Source organism: Amblyraja radiata, chromosome 32 (assembly GCF_010909765.2).
Source record: "Amblyraja radiata isolate CabotCenter1 chromosome 32, sAmbRad1.1.pri, whole genome shotgun sequence".
NCBI lineage: Eukaryota > Metazoa > Chordata > Chondrichthyes > Rajiformes > Rajidae > Amblyraja > Amblyraja radiata.
The window spans coordinates 18753780-18780315 of NC_045987.1; the positions used below are offsets into that span (position 1 = coordinate 18753780).

At 46.7% G+C, this 26536-nt stretch overlaps 1 protein-coding gene across 1 annotated transcript in view; it reads left to right on the plus strand.

Moving 5' to 3' along the window:
* Window positions 1-432: 432 nt before the first annotated feature.
* The window catches only part of ptgs1 (prostaglandin-endoperoxide synthase 1), a 67145-nt gene continuing 41041 nt past the window's right edge, over window positions 433-26536 (plus strand). Inside the window, 4 exon segments of the mRNA XM_033049071.1 lie at window positions 433-635; window positions 750-806; window positions 13780-13896; window positions 17612-17755. Of these exon segments, the coding sequence (XP_032904962.1) occupies window positions 629-635; window positions 750-806; window positions 13780-13896; window positions 17612-17755 (325 nt within the window). The 5' untranslated portion in view covers window positions 433-628.

Below are 26536 nucleotides of genomic sequence, written 5' to 3' on the forward strand. Positions count from 1 at the left end.
GGATAAAAAGAATAAAGGGCACGTTTTAGTGCAAAAATTTAACATTAAAGTCCGACAAAGTGAATTGAAAGATCGTTCAAAGGTCTTCAATTATGTGGATGGGAGGCCTGGACTGGTCTCTTGTTGATGAGAAGTCCGTTATAAAAACACACACACACACAAAGTGTTGGAGTAAGTTTTTCCTCACAGCAGATATCCTCTAATCCTGGCAGTATTCTGGTAAACTCCTTCTGCGCCTCTCTGTCTCTGTCGCTCCATCAAGGCTTCCCATAATTTGCAACACTAAATGTTTGCGGAATCGGAATAATTAATGAGGAATACTTTGTCTCGCTTGACAAGGCACAGTGAAATTCTTTGCTTGCATACACAATGCAGCCACCGACAGCGCGGACCAAAGATCCTAAAGCTATAGACCAAAGATCCTAAAGCTATAAGACTTGTAGGTGTGTCATAGACCCCTCCTCGGCGCCGCCACCAGCTTGGGGGCATTTCCCGCGTGGTTGAACGACTCGTTCCTGGCACGTTGTCTACAGGGCTGTGTCAGTCCAGGAAGGTCCGCCGGGTTGTGAAGACACTGCGTGCAACCTCGCTCACCGAGTCCAGGAACGGCTGTGTGTGTGTGTGTCCCATGGACGGTGAGTAGGCAGCTCTCTCTCCCTCTCCCTCTCCCTCTCTCCCACCCCCCCAGTAACTCACAGGAGATGTTTACTCACACTTTCTTCTCCGCCTTTATTTTCTCTCTCCCGCAGCTGTCAGGACGCTGTTCTTGCTGTGGGTGTGTGCGCTGGGGGCGGCGGCGGCGAGCGGTGAGTACCCCAGTCCCCGTCCGCTGGATGCGGGGCAGACAGAGGGGCGATGCCGCTGCTCCGGGGAACGTGTCCCGGTCAATGAACGGCCTGGGGCTGTGAGGGGTGCCAGGATCTGGGTGTAGTTGTAGCTGACGGGGGAGGGGGGCAAAGATGTCGGTGTCATTGGGGGAGGGAGAGGGTCCGGGTAGAGTAGTCGCCGGAGACTGGGGTATTGGGTTCCCGGGACTGGGGTGCGAGGTGGGGGGTCATTTGAGGGAGCGCCACAATGTGGGGTGGGGGGGGGGGGGGGGTCATTTGAGGGAGCGCCACAATGTGGTGGGGGGGGTCATTTGAGGGAGCGCCACGCTGTGGGGGGTCATTTGAGGGAGCGCCACACTGTGGGGAGTCATTTGAGGGAGCGCCACAATGTGGGGGGGGGGGGGTCATATGAGGGAGCGCCACACTGTGGGGGGTCATTTGAGGGAGCGCCACACTGTGGGGAGTCATTTGAGGGAGCGCCACACTGTGGGGGGGGGGGGGGGGGGTCATTTGAGGGAGCGCCGCGCTGTCGAAAGGACACATTTTCGCATGGGACATTAGGGAAAGATCCTCAGTTTAACTTTTTAAATCAAGATACCATTGAGTTACCGTTGATCGTGTTTTAACAATTCCGAAAATAGATAGACAAGGCGGGAACTCTGAACGGGTTGGGCAGCATTTGTAGAGAGAGAAAGAGACAATTGACAGAACTATCACAGACCTTCTATCCAGCCCTGCCTCTTGTCCCGGGCATAACACAAACTGCTGGAGGAACTCAGCGGGTTAAAGTCAGCATCAGTGGAGGAAAATAGAAACATAGAAATTAGGTGCAGGAGTAGGCCATTTGGCCCTTCGAGCCTGCACCGCCATTCAATATGATCATGGCTGATCATCCAACTCAGTATCCCATCCCTGCCTTCTCTCCATACCCCCTGATCCCCTTAGCCACAAGGGCCACATCTAACTCCCTCTTAAATATAGCCAATGAACTGGCCTCAACTACCCTCTGTGGCAGAGAGTTCCAGAGATTCACCACTCTCTGTGTGAAAAAAGTTTTTCTCATCTCGGTTTTAAAGGATTTCCCCCTTATCCTTAAGCTGTGACCCCTTGTCCTGGACTTCCCCAACATCGGGAACAATCTTTCTACATCTAGCCTGTCCAACCCCTTAAGAATTTTGTAAAATAGACAGATGACGTTATCGGTTGGGGCATTTCTTCAGACTGATGGAGAAGGGGGTGGCAAACGCTGGAAAAGAGAAGGAGGTGCAGGATAAAGACAGGCAAATGTATAGGATCATGAGCGGATTGAACAGGGTAAATGCACAGCGCCTCTTACCCAGAGTAGAGGAAGCAAGAACAGTGGGCATGGGTTTAAGTGAGGGGGGAAGATTTAATAGGAACCTGAGGAACAACCTTTTTCCACAAAGGGTGGTGGGTATATGGAGTGAGCTGACAGAGGAGGTAGTTGCGATAGGTACAATCACAACTTTTAAAAGACATTTGGACAGGTACGTGTTGCGATAGATTTAGAAGGATGTGGGCCAAACGCAGGCAGGTGGGACTGGTATAGACGGAATATCAGGGCCGGCCCTAGGCCGATTGGACCAATTTTTCCAAATTGGGCCCCGCGCCCACGGGGGGCCCCGCGTTAATTTTTTCGTATTTCATATGGAAATACAAATTCGCTTTGTATGGTACATGCTCGTAAATTAGCCAAACAAATGTTCTTCTTTAAGTACTGTTGTTTCTGGGATGGGGTGACTGATAAGAAATAACGTACATTCTATATTTTGTCATAATGTGGCTGAAACAATGGCGTATTTTGTGATATTTATTGAGATAAAAAGATACAACTGAGTTTGGGCAAGATATTACCTTGCACCATTCTGTATGTCTGATAGATATCTACTTCTTCTTCTTTCGTGTGGCGTGCACAGCCTAAAGTTGTTGGACAACTTGTACTATTTGATCTTCTGTTTGTGCACGTCGAGTTGAAGATTGATAGATATTGTGATATGGAACTCAGAAATTATGGGAGGATTACACAAAACTACAATTCAAAGGTAATAAATATACAGAGTATTATTTCCATCATGAACATACAATAGTGATATAGGACACCAGGTCCTACTACGACAAACTCACGAGCTACTACGGTATGACTACGTGTTAAAAAGTATCAGATTTTTACATCCTGAGTATATTTTACTCGTGGACATTTTGAAAAATCTTCACGAGTTACCACGTTTCCCAAGTGCCTGCCGTTAGCGCTAAGAAATGGCATGTTGTCCTTTATAATAAGAGGAATCGAATATGGGAGCAAAGAGGTCCTTCTGCAGTTGTACAGAGTTCTAGTGAGACCGTACCTGGAGTATTGTGTGCAGTTTTGGTCCCCTAATTTGAGGAAGGACATTCTTGCTATTGAAGGAGTGCAGCGTAGGTTTACAAGGTTAATTCCCGGAATGGCGGGACTGTCATATGCTGAGAGAATGGAGCAGCTGGGCTTGTACACTCTGGAGTTTAGAACGATGAGAGGGGATCTCATTGAAATATATAAGATTGTTAAGGGCTTGGATACGCTAGAGGCAGGAAACATGTTCCCGATGTTGGGGAAGTCCAGAACCAGGGGCCACAGTTTAAGAATAAGGAGTAAGCCATTTAGGACGGAGACGAGGAAACACTTTTTCTCAGAGGGTGGTGAGTCTGTGGAATTTTCTGCCTCAGAGGGCGGTGGAGGCAGGTTCTCTGGAAGCTTTTAAGAGAGAGCTAGATAGGGCTCAAAAATAGCGGAGTCAGGGGAAATTGGGAGAAGGCAGAAATGAAGGTACTGATTGGGGATGATTGGGGGGGGTCATTTGAGGGAGCGCCACAATGTGGTGGGGGGGGGGGGGGTGGGTCATTTGAGGGAGCGCCACACTGTGGGGGTCATTTGAGGGAGCGCCACACTGTGGGGGTGGTTTGAGGGAGCGCCACAATGTGGGGGGGGGGGGGTCATTTGAGGGAGCGCCGCGCTGTCGAAAGGACACATTTTCGCATGGGACATTATGGAAAGATCCTCAGTTTAACTTTTTATATCAAGATACCATTGTGTTACCGTTGATCGTGTTTAACAATTCCGAAAATAGATAGACAAGGCGGGAACTCTGAACGGGTTGGGCAGCATTTGTGGAGAGAGAAAGAGACAATTGACAGAACTATCACAGACCTTCTATCCAGCCCTGCCTCTTGTCCCGGGCATAACACAAACTGCTGGAGGAACTCAGCAGGTTAAAGTCAGCATCAGTGGAGGAAAATAGAAACATAGAAACATAGAAATTAGGTGCAGGAGTAGGCCATTCGGCCCTTCGAGCCTGCGCCGCCATTCAATATGATCATGGCTGGTCATCCAACTCAGTATCCCATCCCTGCCTTCTCTCCATACCCCCTGATCCCTTTAGCCACAAGGGCCACATCTAACTCCCTCTTAAATATAGCCAATGAACTGGCCTCAACTACCCTCTGTGGCAGAGAGTTCCAGAGATTCACCACTCTCTGTGTGAAAAAAGTTTTTCTCATCTCGGTTTTAAAGGATTTCCCCCTTATCCTTAAGCTGTGACCCCTTGTCCTGGACTTCCCCAACATCGGGAACAATCTTTCTACATCTAGCCTGTCCAACCCCTTAAGAATTTTGTAAAATAGACAGATGACGTTATAGGTTGGGGCATTTCTTCAGACTGATGGAGAAGGGGGTGGCAAACGCTGGAAAAGAGAAGGAGGTGCAGGATAAAGACAGGCAAATGTATAGGATCATGAGCGGATTGAACAGGGTAAATGCACAGCGCCTCTTACCCAGAGTAGAGGAAGCAAGAACAGTGGGCATGGGTTTAAGTGAGGGGGGAAGATTTAATAGGAACCTGAGGAACAACCTTTTTCCACAAAGGGTGGTGGGTATATGGAGTGAGCTGACAGAGGAGGTAGTTGCGATAGGTACAATCACAACTTTTAAAAGACATTTGGACAGGTACGTGTTGCGATAGATTTAGAAGGATGTGGGCCAAACGCAGGCAGGTGGGACTGGTATAGACGGAATATCAGGGCCGGCCCTAGGCCGATTGGACCAATTTTTCCAAATTGGGCCCCGCGCCCACGGGGGGCCCCGCGTTAATTTTTTCGTATTTCATATGGAAATACAAATTCGCTTTGTATGGTACATGCTCGTAAATTAGTCAAACAAATGTTCTTCTTTAAGTACTGTTGTTTCTGGGATGGGGTGACTGATAAGAAATAATGTACATTCTATATTTTGTCATAATGTGGCTGAAACAATGGCTTATTTTGTGATATTTATTGAGATAGAAAGATACAACTGAGTTTGGGCAAGATATTACCTTGCACCATTCTGTATGTCTGATAGATATCTTCTACTTCTTCTTTCGTGTGGCGTGCACAGCCTAAAGTTGTTGGACAACTTGTACTATTTGATCTTCTGTTTGTGCACGTCGAGTTGAAGATTGATAGATATTGTGATATGGAACTCAGAAATTATGGGAGGATTACACAAAACTACAATTCAAAGGTAATAAATATACAGAGTATTATTTCCATCATGAACATACAATAGTGATATAGGACACCAGGTCCTACTACGACAAACTCACGAGCTACTACGGTATGACTACGTGTTAAAAAGTATCAGATTTTTACATCCTGAGTATATTTTACTCGTGGACATTTTGAAAAATCTTCACGAGTTACCACGTTTCCCAAGTGCCTGCCGTTAGCGCTAAGAAATGGCATGTTGTCCTTTATAATAAGAGGAATCGAATATGGGAGCAAAGAGGTCCTTCTGCAGTTGTACAGAGTTCTAGTGAGACCGTACCTGGAGTATTGTGTGCAGTTTTGGTCCCCTAATTTGAGGAAGGACATTCTTGCTATTGAGGGAGTGCAGCGTAGGTTTACAAGGTTAATTCCCGGAATGGCGGGACTGTCATATGCTGAGAGAATGGAGCAGCTGGGCTTGTACACTATGGAGTTTAGAACGATGAGAGGGGATCTCATTGAAATATATAAGATTGTTAAGGGCTTGGATACGCTAGAGGCAGGAAACATGTTCCCGATGTTGGGGAAGTCCAGAACCAGGGGCCACAGTTTAAGAATAAGGAGTAAGCCATTTAGGACGGAGACGAGGAAACACTTTTTCTCAGAGAGTGGTGAGTCTGTGGAATTTTCTGCCTCAGAGGGCGGTGGAGGCAGGTTCTCTGGAAGCTTTCAAGAGAGAGCTAGATAGGGCTCAAAAATAGCGGAGTCAGGGGAAATTGGGAGAAGGCAGAAATGAAGGTACTGATTGGGGATGATCAGCCATGATCACATTGAATTTGTGTGATATGAAAGTGAATTAGATGTCAAATTAAACTTCTTTTTATGCTTTATCTGGTGGGATAAATTGCAGACTTGATTTTCTTAATCTCAAAATGTTGTAATATTGCTAGATAATGTACCTGCATCTTGGAGGCTGAAGGTTAGGTATTAGCCAAGAAAGATAGACTTCGTTATCCCTCAGTACAGCAACATCAAGAACCATGTTGTTGTACTGAGATATAGCCAAGTCTATCCCTCATCGCTAGCAGCTGATGGGAAACGGCTGTAAAGTGGGAAGCGGCTGTAAAAGGACAGCGCTGCTGGGGGGGAGGGAGTTTCTTTCAGAGCGTGTGGGTAGTCTGGCCAGGGGTAAAGTTGCAGGGAGGGCAGGAGGGGTGAGATGGAGGGGGTCGGCCGGGGATCATCCAGCTCAAGAGCGGGTCAGTGGGCGCTGGAGCTTACTCCATATGTCAGTGCGAGTGACCTCAATTGATCCCTTGTTCGCGCTGACACAGGACTAAGCTCCACCGCCCGCTGTGATGTTATCCATCACCCGCTGACCCACTCCGCTCTATGATCTTTGCTCTTGAGCTGGTCCCCTCACTGTTCAGACGGAGAGCACTGCCAGAGGTGAGCGGGCCGGCAGAAGGCGCTGAGACGGCAGTCGGTTCCGTTATCCGGTGATGGAGGCCGCTCGTAGCCAAGCGAGCTGCTTCCCTCCCCGGCCACAATGCGGTAGCTCTGCGCCCGGAGCGCCGCGGCAGCGGTGAGTGAGTGTTACTGGCATGAACCCGACCCCCTCCTTCTCAACGCTCCCGCAACTTTATCCCTGGCTAGACTCCTCACACGCTGTGAAAGGAACTCTCCCCCGAATTGTCATGTTACCCATGACACGTGACTCATTTATAATTATTTATTTATATTTCTATGAAAAAATTTCCCAATTGGGCCCCGCACCTCCTAAGGCCGGCCCTGTATGTTTCTATGTTTCTAGTGTGCGATCATTAAGAAAATGTGCAGGAAACATGTAGTTAGCCAGTGCCAAGGATGTTGACAGTTACACAGAATGGAAACGTGACCTTCAGCCCAATAATTCCATGCCAAGCAAGGTGCCCCATCTACGCCAGTCTCATTTACCTGCATTTGTCCCATATCTCTCGAAACCTTTCCTATCCGTGAATCTTTCCAAATAGAGTCATGCAGTTATAGATTTTTACAGTGTGGAAACAGGCCAACTTGCCCATACTGGCCAATATGTCGCATCTACACCAGTCCCATTTGCCTGCATTTGGCCCATATCCCTCTCAACTCGTCCTATCCATGTACCCTGTCTAAATGTTTTCTAAACGTTGTTATCATACCTGCCTCAACTACGTCCTCTTGCAGCTCCTTCCATAAACCCCCCACCTTCTGTGTGAAAAAGGTACTGTACCCCTCAGTGTCTTATTAAATCATGCCCATCTCACCTTAAATCTAAGCCCTCTAGTTCTTGATTCCACAACCCTTGGGAAAAGGCTTAGTGCATTCACCCTAAATATTGCCCTCATGATTTTATATATTTCTATAAGATCAACTCTTCCTACTGCGCTCTGGGGAATAAACTCTTAATTTGCCCATGACAGTCTCTTGAGCCCCAACTTGTAAAATCTTCCCTTTCTTCTGTTCAGCGTGCCAGATCTATTCGCTACCTGGGCTAATTTGAATTTTCACACCGCAATTACGAATAATCTGGATCGTCTGAGCAAGCATTATTTGGCACAGAGTCTTGAATTGGGAAGCTGGGCGGTTGTCACGGTGAGCCGGGTTTCGGAGAGAGAGAGAACAAAGCATGTGGAGCACGTCTCCATTGTTGGCATCCCTGTTTTCTCCTGTTCTTCCCACCTAAACATTGGAATAAACCAAAACAGAAATGCTGGAGGGAATGAATATTTCACTGTAAACCAGTGCTGAGTCGTGTAGGATTACAGACTGGTCAGAACATGCTTCGGATTCCATCTCCCCGCTTGCTCGGTTTAATTTACTCTTCCAGTAGCCTAACTCCTTTAACTTCTCCTCTGTCAGACTCTTGGGATCGATATCTAACTTTGGTGTCTTTAGGTTCAGAGGTGTGAACACTTGCGATTTTGAGTTGCGGGGAGAGGTTGCATTTGCCTCAGCTCCCCCCACCCCTGAATCCTGAGCAAAACACATAGTGCTGGCGGAACTCAGCAGGTCAGGCAGCAACTGTGAGGGGAATGGACAGATGATGTTTCGGGTTGAATTCCTGAATGAATGGGAAGTGAAAGCTAGAAAAGAGATGGGTGGGGCAGATAGAGATGAAATCACCATTCCTGATCACTTGCCTGGCTTTGTCCCAGCCCTGCTCTTTTTCAGCTTGATGCTCAATCACTCTGACCTGAAACATCATCTGTCCATTTCCCTTCCGCAGATGCTGCCTGACATGTTACGTTCCTTCATTTAAAAAAAAATCAAATCCCAGCATCTGCAGTTTCTTGAGTTGCTGCAGCAGTTTGTTTATTTTTGCTCGAGGTGATGAGGCGTAGTCTGGAACTTCTGATTTACAAGGTTTAAATTAGACTTTGGTTAGACCGCGTTATGGCGTGCTGTTCTGGTCGCCCCACTACAGCAAAGATGTGGAGGTTTTGGAAAAGGGTGCAGAGGTTTACCAAGATGATGCCTTGATCGAGCCACAGGGAGAGGTTAGACAGACTTGGATTGTTTTTCCTGGAACATTGGAGGATGCAGAGGGACCTGATGGATGTATATAAAATGATGAAAGGTGCAGATAGGGTAGACTGTCAGAACCTTTTTCCCCAGGATGGAAAAATTAAATACTAGAGAGCATGGATTTTGGGTGAGAGTGGCAATGTTTAACGGAGATGTGCAGGGCAGGTTTTTTTTTGCACAGAGGGCGATGAGTGCCTGGAACGCGTTGCCATGGGTGATGGGTGAAGCAAAGACATTAGTGGCATTCTAAAGACTTTTAGATAGGTGCAAGGATATGATTTACATATAATTCACAGTGGCGCAGCGGTAGAGTTGCTGCCTTATGCCCCTGTCCCACTTAGAAACCTGAATGGAAACCTCTGGAGACTTTGCGCCCCAGCCAAGGTTTCCGTACGGATGCCGGAGGTTTTTGTCAGTCACCCTACCTGCTTCCACTACCTGCAACCTCCGGGAACCGCACAGAAACCTTGGGTGGGGCGCAAAGTCTCCAGAGGTTTCCGTTCAGGTTTCCTAAGTGGGACAGGGGCATTACAGTGAATGCAGCACCGGAGACCCGGATTCATGTGGTGTCTGTATGGAGTTTGGAGTTTGTACGTTCTTCCCGTGACCTGCGTGGTTTTTCTCCAAGATCTTCGGTTTTCCTCCCACACTCCAAAGACGTACAGGTTTGTCGGTTAATTGGCATTATAAATGTAAAAATTGTCTCTAGTGGGTGTAGGATAGTGTTAATGTGCGGGGATCGCTGGTCGGCGTGGACCCGGTGGGCTGAAGGACCTGTTTCCGCGCTGTATCTCTAAACTAAAAAACTAAACTAAACTAAACAGACAAGTGATAATCTTGTTTAGGAAGGAACTGCAGATGCTGGAAAATCGAAGGTAGACAAAAGTGCTGGAGAAACTCAGCGGGTGAGGCAGCATCTATGGAGCGAAGGAAATAGGCAACGTTTTGGGCCGAGACCCTTCTTATGATGCTCTTGCAATCAGGTTCAGCACAGACATTATGGGCTGAAGGGCTTGTTCTTGTGATGTACTGTTCTATGTTCTAGTTTAGTTTAGAGAGACATCGCAGAAACAGGATCTAACGCAGGTCTCTGGCGCAGTTGCCGATTTTCTCGGCGTCGTTGACTGACGTACCAGGGTCGCTGAAAGATTCTGAACATTTCAAAATCCTGTGGCGACGAAAAAAAATGTTGCGACACTTGAGGAATCGCAGCGCGTCAATACGTCATCACGCCCCAACTTTTTCGGTGACCTGATACGTCAGTCAATGATGCCGGCAGTCGCTGAAAAAGTTTCCAAGTGGGACAGGCCCTTTAGGCAGCAACTCTCCTGCTGCGCCACTGTGCCGCCATAATAGTGAGGAGGCATTGCCTGTTGGGCGGTGAGGCCTCTGTATACGTGCCTATTAGCGCTGGGCATTTTGTTGTGAACTAGGACAGAGATACATGTCAACTCGCCCATTAACATTCAGGGATGTTTCTTGACCACAGTCTCATTCACTGGTGTTGGTACGATTGACACTTTGCTTTCTGAACAAGGTTGTTTGCCCAACTTCCACCTGTGCCTCATTTTTATTTATCATTTTGTCTGCTTTAGTATTTGACTGTTTTAGTAAACGATGATATGCATCATTTATTCACTTCCTGATCCCTGTTTATTCTCCAGAGGATATCAGCAATTTGAATGTATTTGAATGATACTTTATTGTACATCACACTGTTTTGCATACTCGATGTATGTAAATAGTGGCCACATAATGGGCGGTGACAAAGTTATAAAGGTTCTCCTTTGTTCTCCCCCCCGTCCCCTCATGCAGATCTCCCCTGCCAGGGTGGAAAGATCAAATGCTAAGGTGAAAGAGGCAAAGTTTAAAGGAGATGTGCAGGGGCAAGTATTTTATTTGGGAGGAAACCAAAGAATAAGGGGTGAGCCATTTAGAACGAAGATGAGGAAACACTTTTTCACACAGAGAGTTGTGAGTCTGGAATTCTCTGCCTCAGAGGGCGGTGGAGGCCGGTTCTCTGGATACTTTCAAGATAGAGCTAGATTAGGCTCTTAAAGATAGTGGAGTCAGGTGATATGGGGAGAAGGCAGGAAGGGGTTACTGATTGGGGATGATCAGCCATGATCACATTGAATGGCAGTACTGGCTTAAAGGGCCGAATGGCCTACTCCTGCACCTATTGTCTATTGTCTATTATAAAGAGGCTGGTGAATGCCTGGAACGTGCTGCCGAGGGTGGTGGAGGAGGAAGATAGAATTGTGGCATTTCAGAGACTTTTGAATAGGCACATTGGTATGCATGCAATGAGGGATGCAGATCATGTGCAGGCAGATAAGATTAGTGTGGCATCATGTTCGGCACAGATATTGTGGGCCGAAGGGTCTGTTCATGAACTGAACTGTTCTATGTTCTCATGCACAGGAAAGAACTACAGATGCTGGTTTAAGTCAAAGATAGGCACAAAATGCTGGAGTATTCAGCGGTACAGGCAGCATCTTTGGTGAAAAGGAATGGGTGACGTTTCGGGTCCAAACTCTGAAGAAAGGTCTCGACCCGAAACGTCACCCATTCCTTCTCTCCAGAGATGCTGCCTGTCCCGCTGAGTTACTCCAGCATTCTACGTTCTCACCAGACCAACACGCATGAATACAACCAGGTCAAACTCAAGTACATCCGGTAGAGGAATGGGACAGATACAGAGTAGAGAATATAGTTCCCAGTACTTGGGCTATCGAGGTCTAACACAGACGGAGGCCATTCAGCCACCAGAACCATGCTGGTCAATTACCCACTTGGCAATACAAATAGTGGAAACTGGCGATACTCAGCCGGTCAGGCAGGATCTGTGCAGAAAGGAACAAGTTAATATTTCAAGTCAGTGATTATCCATCAGGATGTTTATTATCCCTGCTCTCCGGCGCCCTTAATGTTTGGTCTGCTTGTTAATCCATTGTCATCTTACACCAGCTAACAATTGGGGCCCTTTCCTCTTTTATGATGTTTTGTTTCTAATTGGGGCCAGGCCAATTTTGGTATTAAACAGGAACTTTTAGAATTTCCTTTGCCTTCTGATGAAATAAAGGCATCAGTATGCTTTCTTGGCCATTGTAACAATGTGGCTGGAGCAGGATAAATTGGGGATCTTTGGGATGGAGGGGGAAACCGGAACACCGGGAGGAAACCGGAACACCCGGAAGAAGTCCGCACGGTCACAGGGAGAACGTGCAAACTCCACACAGACAACACCTGAGGTCAGGATTAAACCGGGGTCTCCGGCGCTGTGAGGCAGCAGCTCTACCAGCTGCGCCATTGTGCCGCTCTTATGGCGATAGTATGTTTCTAAAGGATGAGAGAGCAACACATATCAACACATATGCTGCCCTAGGTGAGAGATCCAGATTCAGGACTTCCACCCTATTTCTAGACAGGGAATATATTTAGTCTGAAGCTGCGGTACTTCGGAATAACCCCAGCAGCTCTGACACTGCTTCACATTCGAGGAGTAATTTCCCGTCCACTGATAAATCCTGTCTCAGTCTAGTAACAAAAGAAGATACAACGTTGGAGTAACTCAGCGGTAATTACACCAGCACTCTGTGTCTTCTTTTGTAAACCATCATCTGCAGTTCCTTCTTTCTAAATCGGTCTGGTAACACTGACCCTATTAGTTAGTTTATTAGTAATGTCACGTATACTGAGGTACAGTAATGAGCTTTTTTGTTCCGTACTAAACAGAAAGGAGTCAGCAAAAAAAAACTATACACGATTTCCCGCTGAGTAACTCTAAAATGTTGTGTCTTTCCTTGCTAAACCAACATCTGCAGTTTTACAAAGGGTGTGCCTCCATAGATGCTGCTACATCCGCTGAGTTTCCCTAGCAATTTTGTGTACCTTCTGCAGTTTTACAGTTCCTTGTTTCTACATTTTGACAGTTCCACAGTGAAATCTCCTCAGGTACTGTGTGCCTATGAAGAAGTTCTCCTCCTCTCTCCAACAGGGAGTTCTGTGAGACCCTCTGCGGGGGAAAAAACTCTTCCGGTTTTCTTTCTCCCCACCCCTGTAATCAGTCTGGAGAAGGGTCCCAATCTGAAACATCACCTATCCATGTTCTCCAGTGATGCTGCCTGACCCGTTCAGTTACTCAAGCACTTTGTGTCTTTTTCCCTACCTAAAGGCTGATATACTTATGGTCGGGAGAGTAGGGACAGTCTGTGTTGGTATCTCATTGTTCTTACATGGATTCCCGCAACTCCAGCCCAGTGATGCCGCCAGGACAACGGAAGTTTAAGTCTGAGCTAAGACGTAGTATTTGAAAGAACTTTGAAACTTAAAGGATGCAAGATGGCATCGAAAACATGGCGAATCTTGTGTACTGCCTCAAAGTAATCTACTATTGTAGATTAGAAGTACACTGTTGTACTTTACGATTGTGCTTGTATCTAGAAAGAGTTTTAGTGAAGTGTATGCAATCAAAGGGAATTTCTGTGTACCTGGCTCATGTGACAATGAATTCCATCGAGCCGTTGGGCCATGTTTCCCAGCTTAATTGCCCTGAGGCTTAGAAGGTCCCTAACTGTAACGTTGTCTGTCCATTCCCTCCACAGATGCTGCCTGATCTGCTGAGTTCCTCCCGCATTTTGTTATATCCCAGTTATAAAGAACTTCTGTCAAAGGTCCTATGTGAAATACCTTTAATCTTGGTCAGGTTATTTGATGACTATGACCAACAACACACTTCCTCCAATGTATTTCACAGTTTTGTTTCTTGCTTCACTGCTAGAGTTCAGAAACAAAACCCAAATCCTCACAAGTAGATTTCATTTGCCAAATGTAATGTTTTCCGATTTTAAATTGAGCTGAGACCTGTTTTGTTTTTTTTTCACAGTAAATCCATGCTGTTATTGGCCCTGTGAGAATAAAGGAGTGTGCGTTAATGTTGGTCTTGAAGGTTACGAGTGTGACTGCTCCCACAGTGGTTATTACGGAGATAACTGCACTTTGCGTAAGTTGTTTATCAGATCACTTTTCATGGTTATAATATGCGATGCAATTGCATTCAATGTACCAAGCTCGAAACTCAAGCGTTGCGGTTTAATAATGCATGAAGCATAGAATAGAAGAATCCCTGGGAGGTTTTATTCTGATATTGTACGTTTTGTTTATGGAGTGTAGTCAATACGGAAATGTGTATTCAAAAAGATTTCTCTTTGACTAAATTACATAAATATGGAACAATGTCCTTCTGCCTCTAATGTCTGTGCCGAACTTGATGCTATGATAAACTAACCTTTGCCTGCATGCGTTCCATGGCCCTTGATTCCCTGCATATCCGTGTTCCCTCTAAACGCTTCGTAATTGCTACTAATCTGTCTCCAGCGCTTTCCAGGCTCTCACTGCCCTCTGTGCAAAAAAACTTGCCCCGCACATCCCATTTAAACTTTGCTCCTCTAACCTCAATACTATACCCTCTAGTTTTAGACATTCTCAAGAGAGATCAAGATCAAATGTGTAGGAAGGAACTGCAGATGCTGGTTTAAACTGAAGATGGATACAAAAAGCTGGAGTAAATTAGCGGGACAGGCAGTATCTCTAGAGAGAAGGAATGGGTGATGCTTCGGGTCGAGACCCTTCTTCAGACTAGGGATAAGGGAAACGAGAGATATAGACGATGATGTAGAGAGATAAAGAACAATGAATGAAGGATATGCAAAAAAAGTAATGTTGACAAAAAAGTAATGTTGACAACGTAAACAGACCATTGTTAGCTGTTTGTTGGGTGAAAACGACTTGGGCGGTGGAGGGATAAAGAGAGGGGGAATGCCAGGGTTACTTGAAGTTAGAAACATAGAAACATAGAAAATAGTTGCAGGAGTAGGCCATTCGGCCCTTCGAGCCTGCACCGCCATTCAATATGATCATGGCTGATCATCCAACTCAGTATCCTGTACCTGCCTTTTCTCCATACCCCCTGATCCCTTTAGCCACAAGGGCCACATCTAACTCCCCATTAAATATAGCCAATGAACTGGCCTCAACTACATTCTGTGGCAGAGAATTCCAGAGATTCACCACTCTCTGTGTAAAAAATATTTTTCTCATCTCAGTCCAAAAAGATTTCCCCTTTATCCTTAAACTGTGACCCCTTGTTCAGGACTTCCCCAACATCGGGAGCAATCTTCCTGCATCTAGCCTGTCCAACCCCTTAAGAATTTTGTACATTTCTATAAGACTCCCCCCTCAATCCTCATGAGAAATCAATATTCATACCACTGGATGCCCAAGCGAAATGTAAGATGCAGTTCCTCTAATTTGCATTCAGCCTCACTCTGACAATGGAGGAGACCTAGGACAGAAAGGTCAGTGTGGGAATGGGATGGAGAATTTAAGTGTTTGGCAACCGGGAGATCAGGTTGGTTCAGACGAAGGTGTTCAGCTAAATGATCGCCCAGTCTGCGTTTGGTCTCGCCGATGTATAAGTCTACATCTTGAACAATGGATACAGTAGATGAGGTTGGAGGAGGTGCAAGTGAGGGTGCAAGATCAATAGTGTTGAATTGTCATTTGTCCCGGATACAGCAATGAAATTCTTACTTGCAGCGTAGTTGAAGGTGGGCGATACTGACTGACCTGGTCAGCGGCTAGTCAATAGATGTCCCCCAAGCGGCATGGGCAGTTACATACGTTGGGCAGTTAATGCGACCTTGGAGATGAATGTCCTTGCCCACGGCAGGTTGTGGCTAAGGGTGTGTACCAGTGAGGGTGAGTAGCCTGAGGGCCAGACGAGATGGGGACAGACCCAGTGTTCCTGTTCCCGAGTCGACAAAAGAAGCTTGGCTCTCACCCATCATAGTCCAGGAGATACCACATCTGTCCCTACACCTCCACCCTCGGTCCCATCCAGGGACCCCAACAGCCTGTCCAGGTGAGACAGAGCTCTACACGCATCTCCTCCTACCTCATCTAATGCAAACGGTGCTCCCGATGTGGCCTCTTATACATCAGTGAGACTAAGAAGAGACTTGGTAACCATTTTGTGTTCGGTCCGCAAAGGCTTGCTGGATCTCCCGGTCGCCAACCATTTTAACTCCCCTTCCCATTCCCACCGACACCAACATTTTCTGTCCTGGGCCTCCTCCATTGCCAGAGTGAAGTCACATGCAAAGAGGAGAAAACTGCACCTCATAGTCAGCTTGGGTAGCTTGTAACACAACGGTACGAACATTGAATTCTCCAATTTTAAGTAATAATCCCCTCCATCACCTTTTTCCTTCCTGTGACCCTACCCCCGCCAAACCCCATTTCTTCATCATCCTGCCCTCTTTCCCATCCCCTGTCCTGTACCCTTCCACTTGTATCCCTCCCTTCGGATGTACATTTCACTTCTCTCCTTACCTGACACCCTTGTGCCTCCTGATCACTATCTCCATCCGCCTGCTAATCAAATCCTTCCTCAACTGTATCCACCTAGCACTTGCCCCCAACTCTCTTTTCCAGTCCCCCTTCACCCCCCCCCCACCCCCATACCAATACAATCAGCCTGAAGCAGGATTCCAACCCGAAACATTGTCTGTCCATTCCCTCCACAGATGCTGCCTGACCCGTTGAGTTACTGCAGTACTCTGCGTTGAGTGGATTACATCTTCCACTCTTTTAGCCACTGACATTGAAAGGAATGTGTTTTGGTGCATTGGTTAAAACACTGCTCACAGGCACCTTGATACAAATCTTGCAGACTCATGGCTTTCGGGTAAATTGTACAGTTCCCGTAAATTTAATTTTGTAACATGTTAATATTCCCAGAAATCACCGAGTTGAGTGGCGGGATTGAGTTATCTGTGAGATTCAAATATTCAGAAGATTGGACATCCCACATCCTCCTCCCACATCCCAAAGACGTGTGTGTGGATTTCTAGGTTAATTGGCCTCGATAAGATTGCTCCTAATGTGCAGGGAGTGGATAAAAAAAAAGTGGGATAACTTAGAACCAGTGTGAATGGCTGATTGATGGCCAGTGTGGGCAAACCTCCTCAAGAGAAGGGTCAAGCCCCGAAAAACAGCACTCATCCTTTTTCTCCAGAGATGCTGCTGCCTGACCCGCTGAGTTCTCCGGCACTTTTAGGGTGGCACAGTAGCACAGCTGATAGAGCCACTGCCTCAAGGTGCCAGAGACCTGGGTTTAATCTGTCACTGGGTCTGTCCCCATCTCGTCTGGCCCTCAGGCCACTCACCCTCACTGGTACACACCCTTAGCCACAACCTGCCGTGGGCAAGGACATTCATCTCCATGGTCGCATTAACTGCCCAACGTATGTAACTGCCCATGCCGCTCGGGGGACATTTAATCTGTGGTGGGTGTCCATGTGGCTTTAAAAAAGTTCTCAAGAGAGAGTTAAATATAGCTCTTCGGGCTAATGGATGGGGAGAAAGCAGAAACGGGGTACTGATTTTGGATGATTAGCCATGATCATATTGAATGGTGGTGTTGGCTCGAAGGGCCGAATGGCCTACTCCGGCACCTATTTTCTATGTGTCTTTGTCTGGCATAAACCAGCATCCACAGTTCTTAGTTTCTAACCTCAAAGTGATTCCTTGATTGTAGGTGGGTGGGATTATAATATAATATGAAAGAGTAATATGAACAGTGACCATTGTCAACTATGCCTATGCTTCTCGCTGTGATCATTGCCGTTTCCTGAACAATGTATTTTTAATTGCAGCTTATCTGTGGACAAGTGTTTACACATTCTTGAAGCCCAGCCCTCCTTTCTTGCATTATCTACTGACACATTACAAATGGCTGTGGAATATCATAGATAGCATTACTTTCCTCAGCGACAACTTGATGCGGATGGTTTTAACAGGTTTGTGACGCTTCTTATATTTAATACCGAAGCTTCCACACATGCCAGATAATGCGGCAGTTCATTAAATTTGTTGCTGATCAGACCGACAAACCAACATGTGTTGGAAGGAACTGCAGATGCTGGTTTAAACCGGAGATAGACAAAAAAAAAAGCTGGAGTAACCCAGCGGAACAGGCAGCATCTCTGAAGAGAAAGAGCGGGTGACGTTTCAGGATGAGACCCTTCTTCAGACAGGTTAGGGATGAGGGAAACGAGAGATATAGGCGATGATGTAGAGAGATAAAGAACAATGAATGAAAGATATGCAAAAAAGTAACGGTGATAATGGAAACAGGCCATTCATAGCTGTTTGTTGGGTGAAAACGAGAAGCTAGTGCGACTTGGGTGAGGGAGGGATAGAGAGAGAGAGAGAGAGAGAGAGGGAATGCCGGGGTTACTTGAATTTAAAGAAATCAATATTCATATCACTGGACTGTAAGTTGCCCAAGCAAAATATGAGATGCTGCTCCTCCAATTTGCATTTAGCCTTACTCTGATAATGAAGAAGACTGAGGTCAGAAAGGGAATCGGAATCGGATTCCCTGTGTGGGAATCGGAAGGCGAATTAAAGTGTTTAGCAACCGGGAGATCAGGTAGGTTCAGGCAGACTGAGCGAAGGTGTTCTGCAAAACGATCGCCCAGTCTACGTCTGGCCTCGTCAATGTATAAGAGTCCACGTCTTGAACAATGAATACAGTAGGTGAGGTTGGAGGAGATGCAAGTGAACCTCTGCCTAACCTGAAAGGACTGTCGGGGTCCCTGGACGAAGTCGAGGAATGAGGTATAGGGACAGGTGTTGCATCTCAAGCAAGGTACCTGGGGAGGGGGTGGTTTGGGTGGGAAGTGATGAGTTAACCTAACTTACAAACTAACATGGAGATGATGGAGCGGGGTTGCTGGTCAAGTGAGATTAGTGATTCTGGACCCACACATGTCATTTAGCACCTTCATTCACATCTTTTTCATAATGACCATAATACCTTACAAGTAATCAAGTATATTTGGACTGTGTTGCAGTATGGATTATTATGGTTGCCTGGTACCACTGCTGTTAGATTGTTCTATTATTGATCATTATGTAGTTAATTTTTGTGTATTGCATTTTAGGGCCAATAAAGTTGCAATAAGTAAGAATGTTATTATTCCATTGCTGGTGCATATGACAATTAAACACTCTTGACTAATGACTTTTAACTCTAGGATAATAGCTGCAAGGTTGGATAAACTAGGTTTACTCTGGAATGCTAAAAGTTGCGGAGAGACCTGATGGAAGTATATAAGGCGGAGTGGAGCCGCTGGTGACAACGGATGGGCCGGTAGGAGAGGGACCGGGTTATTGCCTCGGGTGCCTTCAAGGTCGGCTGCAGGAGGCACCCCCGGGCCACAGAGGCAGTCTGGCGAGGAGAGGGACGTAGATTGGTGGGCCGAGCCGGTCAGGGGCGATGGAGGAGGCCCTGCAGCATCCTAGGGCTTACCTGGATTGGGAGCTGCTCCAGTATATTCGAGCGCGTGGACCGGACGTTGGACCTTTTGTAAATGATGCCAAAATACGGCGACTCCTGCACGTGTGATCCATGCGAAGAGCATTTCACTGTGCGGTGCACACGGGACAACAAAGAACCACCGAACCGTTGGAAATGATAAAAGGCATGGATAGGGTAGACAGTCAGAACCTTTTCTCCCCCCTAGGTGGAAATGTCAAAGTCGAGAGGGCATAGGTTTAAGGTGAGAGGGACAAAGTTTAAAAGAGATATGCGGGGAGAAGAGATTGGTGGGTGGCTGGAAAGTGCTGCCAGGTGTGGTGATGGAGAGAGTTGCAATAGTGGCACATAAGAGGCTTTTAGATACGCTGGGATATTGTGAGAAAGGAAGGGTGTGGATCACTTGTAGGCAGCGGAGATTAGTTTATCTTGACATTATGTTTGACACAGATCACTCTTGTGCTGTAATATTCTGTGTTCTGACTCTTGATTCTTTTCACCATTGTAATGTAGGAATTGTTGCTGGCAGTTTGGTGCGACTTTTCCTCCCAAAACAGGAATATGCGAATACGTCAGTAGTCTGGCCTAGCCGAGATGCCATGATCCACGGCAGTATTTGCACTTTGCCCAAGCCATATCTCCTTCTAATAACTCCGCCAGCGTTCCTCCATCCTTCTATTCCCTGCTCGGAGAATCATACGTAAATTACACATCAAATTCTAAAAGAGTGAGGACTGTGCACTTTGGCCTCACTCTGGCAATGGAGGAATCCCAGGACAGAAAAGTTGGTATGAGAATGGAAAGGGGAGTTAAACAGGCATTTGTGCAAATTGTAAGAAAAATACAAGCCCATCGTAGTGCAAGAGGTGGCCCAGGTTGTTATGTGGTTGAGGTTGAGTTAGGATTGTCCGGGTGGGTTTAAGAATCCAGTGGTTGTAGGAACATAGGCATTCCTGAACCTGGTGGTGTGAGACTTCAGGCTTCTGTAGCTCCTCCCTGATGGTGGCAGCGAGAAGAGGGAACGGCCCAGATGATGGGGTCCCTTGGTGATAGAGGCCGCCTTCTTGAGGCAGCGCCTCATGTAGATGCTCTCCATGGTGATGGACCAGGCTGAGTCCAGCACTCGCTACAGCCACTTGCGTTCCTGTGCATTGGGATTGCCGTACCAATCACACTATTCCCACAGTGGAGAGAGAGGTTATGGTTTCTCGAGTGTCTCCTTTCAACCAGTGCAAGTCAACGCTTATCCATTGCCACCTTACATACAACTCACTCTCTCTCTCTGCGCGATCAACTTCATTATTTCACCCCTTAGTTGCCCTTGCCATTTGCACCCAGGTCTAACCAGCGAAATTTGATTCCCTGCACATAATTTAGAGTGGTGTGGTTGTACAGCCAGTAGTTTGTTCGTTTTAAAGGATGCAGATACATTATTCTGGAAAAATTAAAACTGCATGCAGGTTTTTGAGATCAAGTTGCTAACTTGTGTTTTTGAACTTTATTTAGAGCATCATAGCAACCAAACAGCTTGGAAACAGGCCCTTTGGCCCAACTTGCCCATGCTGACCCTATGTCCCATCTACACCAGTCCCACCTGCCTACATTTGGCCCATAACCCTCTAAACCTATCCTATCCATGTATTTGTCCATTGTTTTTAAAACGTTGTGATAGTACCTGCCTCTACTACTCCCTCTGGCAGTTTGACCCATATACCCTCCACCCTCTGCGTGAAAATGTTGCCTCTCACTTTACTTTAGATTTTAATTTAAACTTTAGAGACATTGCAGAAACAGGACACTTGGCTCATCGAGTCCGCACCGACCAGATATCACTCCGTATTCTCTAACTATCCTACACCAGAAGGGCAATTTACAATTTTTACCGAAGCCAATTAACCTACAAACCTGTATGTCTTTGGAGTCTGGGAGGAAACCGGAGTACCCAGAGAAAACCCATGCGGTCACGGGGAGAATGTCCAAACTCCGTCCAGACAGCACCAGTACTCAGGATGGAACCCGGGTCTCTGGCATTGTAATGCCCCCTGTCCCACTTAGGAAACCTGAACGGAAACCTCTGGAGACTTTGCGCCCCACCCAAGGTTTCCGTGCGGTTCCCGGAGGTTTTTGCCAGTCTCCCTACCTGCTTCCACCACCTGCAACCTCCGGCAACCACCTGCAACCTCCAGGAACCGCACGGAAACCTTGGCAAAGTCTCCAGAGGTTTCCGTTCAGGTTTCCTAAGTGGGACAGGGGCATTAGGCAGCAACTCTACCGCTGCGCCACTGTGCGCTTGCGTCCCTATTAAATCTTTCCCCCCCCCCCCTCTCACCGCAAACCTTTAACCTTTGGGCAAGGGTCTCGGGTGTGCATTGTGGAGCCAAGTGGGAATGCAGCTATATTTTTCACTGCTGGATTCCAGCCTGGCGAGGGATTGAATGAGTTCCTGAACATGTAATCCAAGCTGCATCCTGAGCAGCTGGCCTGGCTGTTTGGCTGTGCTGGAGCTGATGATAAACAGGATGTACTGGTTGTCTGGAGCCCGCCACTAAGCTCCTGGCCAGCACAAGGCTGCGGTCCCAGATATTCATGAAATAAGTGTGCTGTGGGAAACTCACTGTGCCATGAAAACTGGATGCAAGTGATTCTCCAGAGGCTATTCCAGGGCAATGTGTTTGTGACTCGAGTCTCGAGGGAATTCAATCAAGTGCATCGATAAATAATGGATCGACTGGGCGTATATTCGCTGGAATTTAGAAAGACGAGAGGGGATCTTATAGACGCGTATCCATTTCTTAAGGGATTGGACAAGCAAGTTGCAGGAAAAATTTTCACGATGTTGGGGGAGTCCAGAACCAGGGGTCACATTTTAAGAATAAGGGGTAGGCCATTTTGGACTGAGATGAGAAAAAACTTTCACCCAGAGAGTTGTGAATCTGTGGAATTCTCTGCCTCAGAAGGCAGCGGAGGCCGATTCAGTGGATGTATTCATGAGAGAATTAGATATGGCTCTATGGGCTAAAGGAATAAAGGTAAAGAGGAGAAAGCAGGAACGGGGTACTGATTTTGGATGATCAGCCATGATCATATTAAATGGTGGTGCTAGCTCGAAGGCCCAAATGGCCTAAGCCTGCACCTATTTTCTATGTTTCCAAGTGCCCCACATGAAGGCAATGCACTGCTTTAGAATGTCCTGACTTTGAGTGTGTAGTTAATATTGGTATTCACTTACTATTGTCACTTGATGCATTGAAGAAGTTTGTTTATGTGTTATCCAGTAATATTATATATGGAACTTTGTTTGTGGGCTAATCTAGTCATACAATATATGATTTTTTTTTGCATGGCATCTAGTCAGATTATATATGAAACTTTGTTTGCAGGCTATCTAGTCATACTAGAGTCATAGAGTCATAGAGTCATAAACAACGTGATAAGTTTGGTCTAACTTATCCACGCCGACCAACATGTCCCATCTATGCTAGTCCCACCTGCCTGCGTTTGTCCCACATCCTTCTAATCCTATGCAATTCAACTATTCATCATACCATACTGTACATATCAATCATACTGTACATGAGTACCATCAAGCATACACACATACAGCAGGTAATCCAAAGAGAAACCTACGACAGTGAAATATATAGTGTTACAGAGTTATTGTGTACCGTTATTGGGAAAGTGCAAGGGGGGGAAAGTGCAAGGGCCGTAATGAGGTAGGTTGGAAGATTGGGATAATATGTTAGCTTATGAGAGGACTGTTCAGAGATCTGATATCAGTGGGGAGGAAGCTGATTCTGAATCTAGTGGTACAGCCTTTCAAGCTTGTGCATCTTCTGCCCAATGTGAGAGTGGAGACTAGGAAATGACCAGGGTGGAATTAGTCCTTGATTATGCTGGCTGCTTTGAGATGGTCTCCAGACAAATAAAAATATGTGAAACAATATTTGTCTCGACATGACAGCTGTACCTTAATCCTGCGAACAGAGCCTCACCAGGCCCAGCAGCCGATTGTTGCGAACATTATGTTCAATGCCTGAACGTGTTGGGAGTTGCAGAGATGTAACGTGTTGGGATTTGCAGAGTTGATTTCCACACAACACTGATTGAAAGGAAATCAGCGGCCACATTCTCCAGATTTAATGCTTGCTGCCTTGCAGGATGTCTAAAATATTAATAACAAATATATCAACTGCACTTTTACCACAGAGCTAGCCAATACTCAAGTGGTTACTGCAGTTTCCCGCAAGTTTATTCACTGAAAAACATCGGAAAAGTCGAGTGAAAGCAAAGCAAGGATTCATCTCTGTTGGGATGATTCTAGATAACTAGACCATAATTGTGCAAGTCCCAGTACATTGTGCAACCCTGATTCAAATTCCATTGTAGATCTTTGCTGGATTAGAGTTGCAACTCCATCTTAGCACTCTAGCTCTGTCCCTCTCCCTTCCCTATCTGCCCATTATCCCCCTTCCTCATCTGGTTCCTGTCGCCCCTCTCCATCCCACCTCTTTATACCGCTTACCCCCCCCTCCTCGACAATATCGGTCCTGGTCACCCTGCAGATCATGCCTGACCTGCTGAGCCCCTCAACCAAAGAAGATAGGCACAAAATGCTGGAATAACCCAGTGGGTCAGGCAGCATCTCAGGAGAAAAGGAATAGGTGACATTTCGGGTCAGGACCCATCTTCAGACTAATGAATGATACTATATTGCCGCATGTACCTCAGTACAATGCCAATCAATCAATCAATCAATCAATCAATCAATCAATCCAAACCCTTCTTCAGTTGAAGAGAGAACTTCTTCATAGTAGGCAAACCAGCTTCTGCAGTTCCTTCCCTTGAAGAAGGGTTTTCACCCGTAACATCACCTATTCCTTTTCTCCAGAGATTCTGCCTGACCACTGAGTTACTCCAGCATTTTGTGTCTCACTTCGGTGTAAATCAGCATCTGTAGTTCCTTCCTGCACACAAGTTCCTCCAGCACTTTGTTTGTAGCACCGGATTCCAGCATCTGCGATCTCTTGTGCCTCCAGATGCACTCCATTGCTGCAATCGGCAGTGGGTTACCGAGCTGATCGGGGCCCCTGCTCCCGGTCCTAATCCAGGGAGGATTACTGGGTCCTTGTACCACTAGAAATGCAGGCCCGTTATCAGCATTGTCGGGGGTTAAACCAGAGGCTCTCATCTCTCCTGCTCCCCCTCCTCCCCACTGTATTGCCTCCAGCCGAGTCAGTCCCCTTTGCCTCGGCCAATATCCATGGCTGACAAACTGCAACAAACACTGACAGTGTGGATGAACTTGCTGGAGGTTCTAGCTCCAGGCTGTCCTGTCTCTCCTGAGCCATCAAAGCGATCTATACAGGTGGCACGGCAGCACAGCGGTAGAACTGCTGCCTCACAACGCCAGAGACCCAGGTTCGATCCTGACAATGGGTGCTGTCTGTATGGAGTTTGTACATTCTCCCCGCGACCACGTGGGTTTTCTTCAGATGCGCTAGTTACCTCCTACACTCCAAAGGCGTACAGGTTTATAGGTTAATTGGCTTCTGTGAATTGTCCCTAGTGTGTAGAATGGACTAGTATATTGGTAATGGCTGATCAATGCTGACATCGTTCCGTTGTCGGCACATATGCCAATTAAACACTCTAGACACATGACAGCCATCCCCGCTGCCAATGGTTTCTGTTCCTAGTTCTCACGAGACGAGTTGTGTTTCATGAAACGGGGTCCGTAGAATGGAAACAGATACAGGAGTTCACAAAGTGCGCCAGATTCTATTGCTAAAACCCAAGTTTTAAAAGATGCTGTCGAGGAACTCTGTCAATATCCTGCCTTATCTGTTGGATCATCCCCATTCAAACCTGACCTTTTAACAAATGTAAAACACTTTGGCCAACGAGAGTTGTTTTTTAAATGTGCTATATAAATAAATGTGACTTGACTTGACTTGACCTGCGGATGTTGCCAGGAATACTATTTAAATTGCTATGTCATTTTCAAGCATTATTTTCCAGGAATATAAATGATGGCAGGAACATGTCCCAACCTAGCTAGCTTTGTTGTTGTCTTGGGTTTCAGAAAGCATTACCTGTTTCTCCAGTGCTGGAGTAACCCAGCGGTCCAGGCAGCAGCTCTGGAGAAAAATAATATGCGACTTTTCGGGTCGGTTCCCTTCTTCAGACCACCCCATCTTACCCATCCTATTTTCTCCAGAGGTGGTGCCTGGCCCGCAGAGTTAGTCCAGCACTTGGTTTAGTTTAGAGATGCTGCGCAGAAACAGGCCATTCGGCCCACCGAGTCTGTGAAAACCAGCGATCCCCGTACAAGCACTATCCAACACACTCTAGGAACATTTTTTTTACCGAAGCCAATTAAGCAACAAACCTGTATGTCTTTGCAATGTGGGAGGAAACCAGAGCTCCCGGAGAAAATCCACACGGTCACAGGGAAATCGTACAAACTCCGCACAGACAGCACCCGTAGACAGGATTGAACCCGGGTCCCTGGCGCTGTAAGGCAGCAACTCTTTGTGTCGACCTTTGGTATAAACCGGCATCTGCAGTTTTTTGTTTCTATTGAGCATGAGATCCCAATAGGAGGAGGGGAAGGGGAAGCATGGGCCTCAGGCCATTGTTACCCAATGTGGCATCAGCTATACCCTGGATACACTACTGCGGTCCCGGGTCTGATCAATGCTTGGCTAGTGCCAAACAAGGCAATGTCTGGGTCACCGTGGAAGGTATCAGTTCCACCTGAGCTAGGGAGGGGGCAGCCAGCATGGATTGGTGATTTCCGTACACTGATTCCCTCTCCCCTCTTACCTGTTGCCCTAACTAATATCAGAAAATTCCCAACGCTTTGTCGAACATGATTTTCCTTTCACAAATCTACTGATTGTGGATGATCAGCCATGATCACAGTGAATGGCGGGCGGTGCTGGCTCGAAGGGCCGAATGGCCTACTCTTGCACCTATTGTCTATTGTCCATGTGGACACTCCCCACCCTATTACAGGTCCACCACCGATTTTCCGACACATCCTTCAATCCAGACAAAAATTATGAGAACGCACTTGAAATTCTCCCCCACCCCCCACACCTCAGAAGTCCCTCCCCCACCCCCACCAAAAATGCGGTGCCTAGGTCGGATGAGGTGGGCGATCTCGACCTCATCGGGACTTCTGTGCCGATCGACGGTTTGAATTTGCCCTTTACGGCTGAGGCTCTGGCAGTCCGGTCAGGCCGAAGCTGACAGA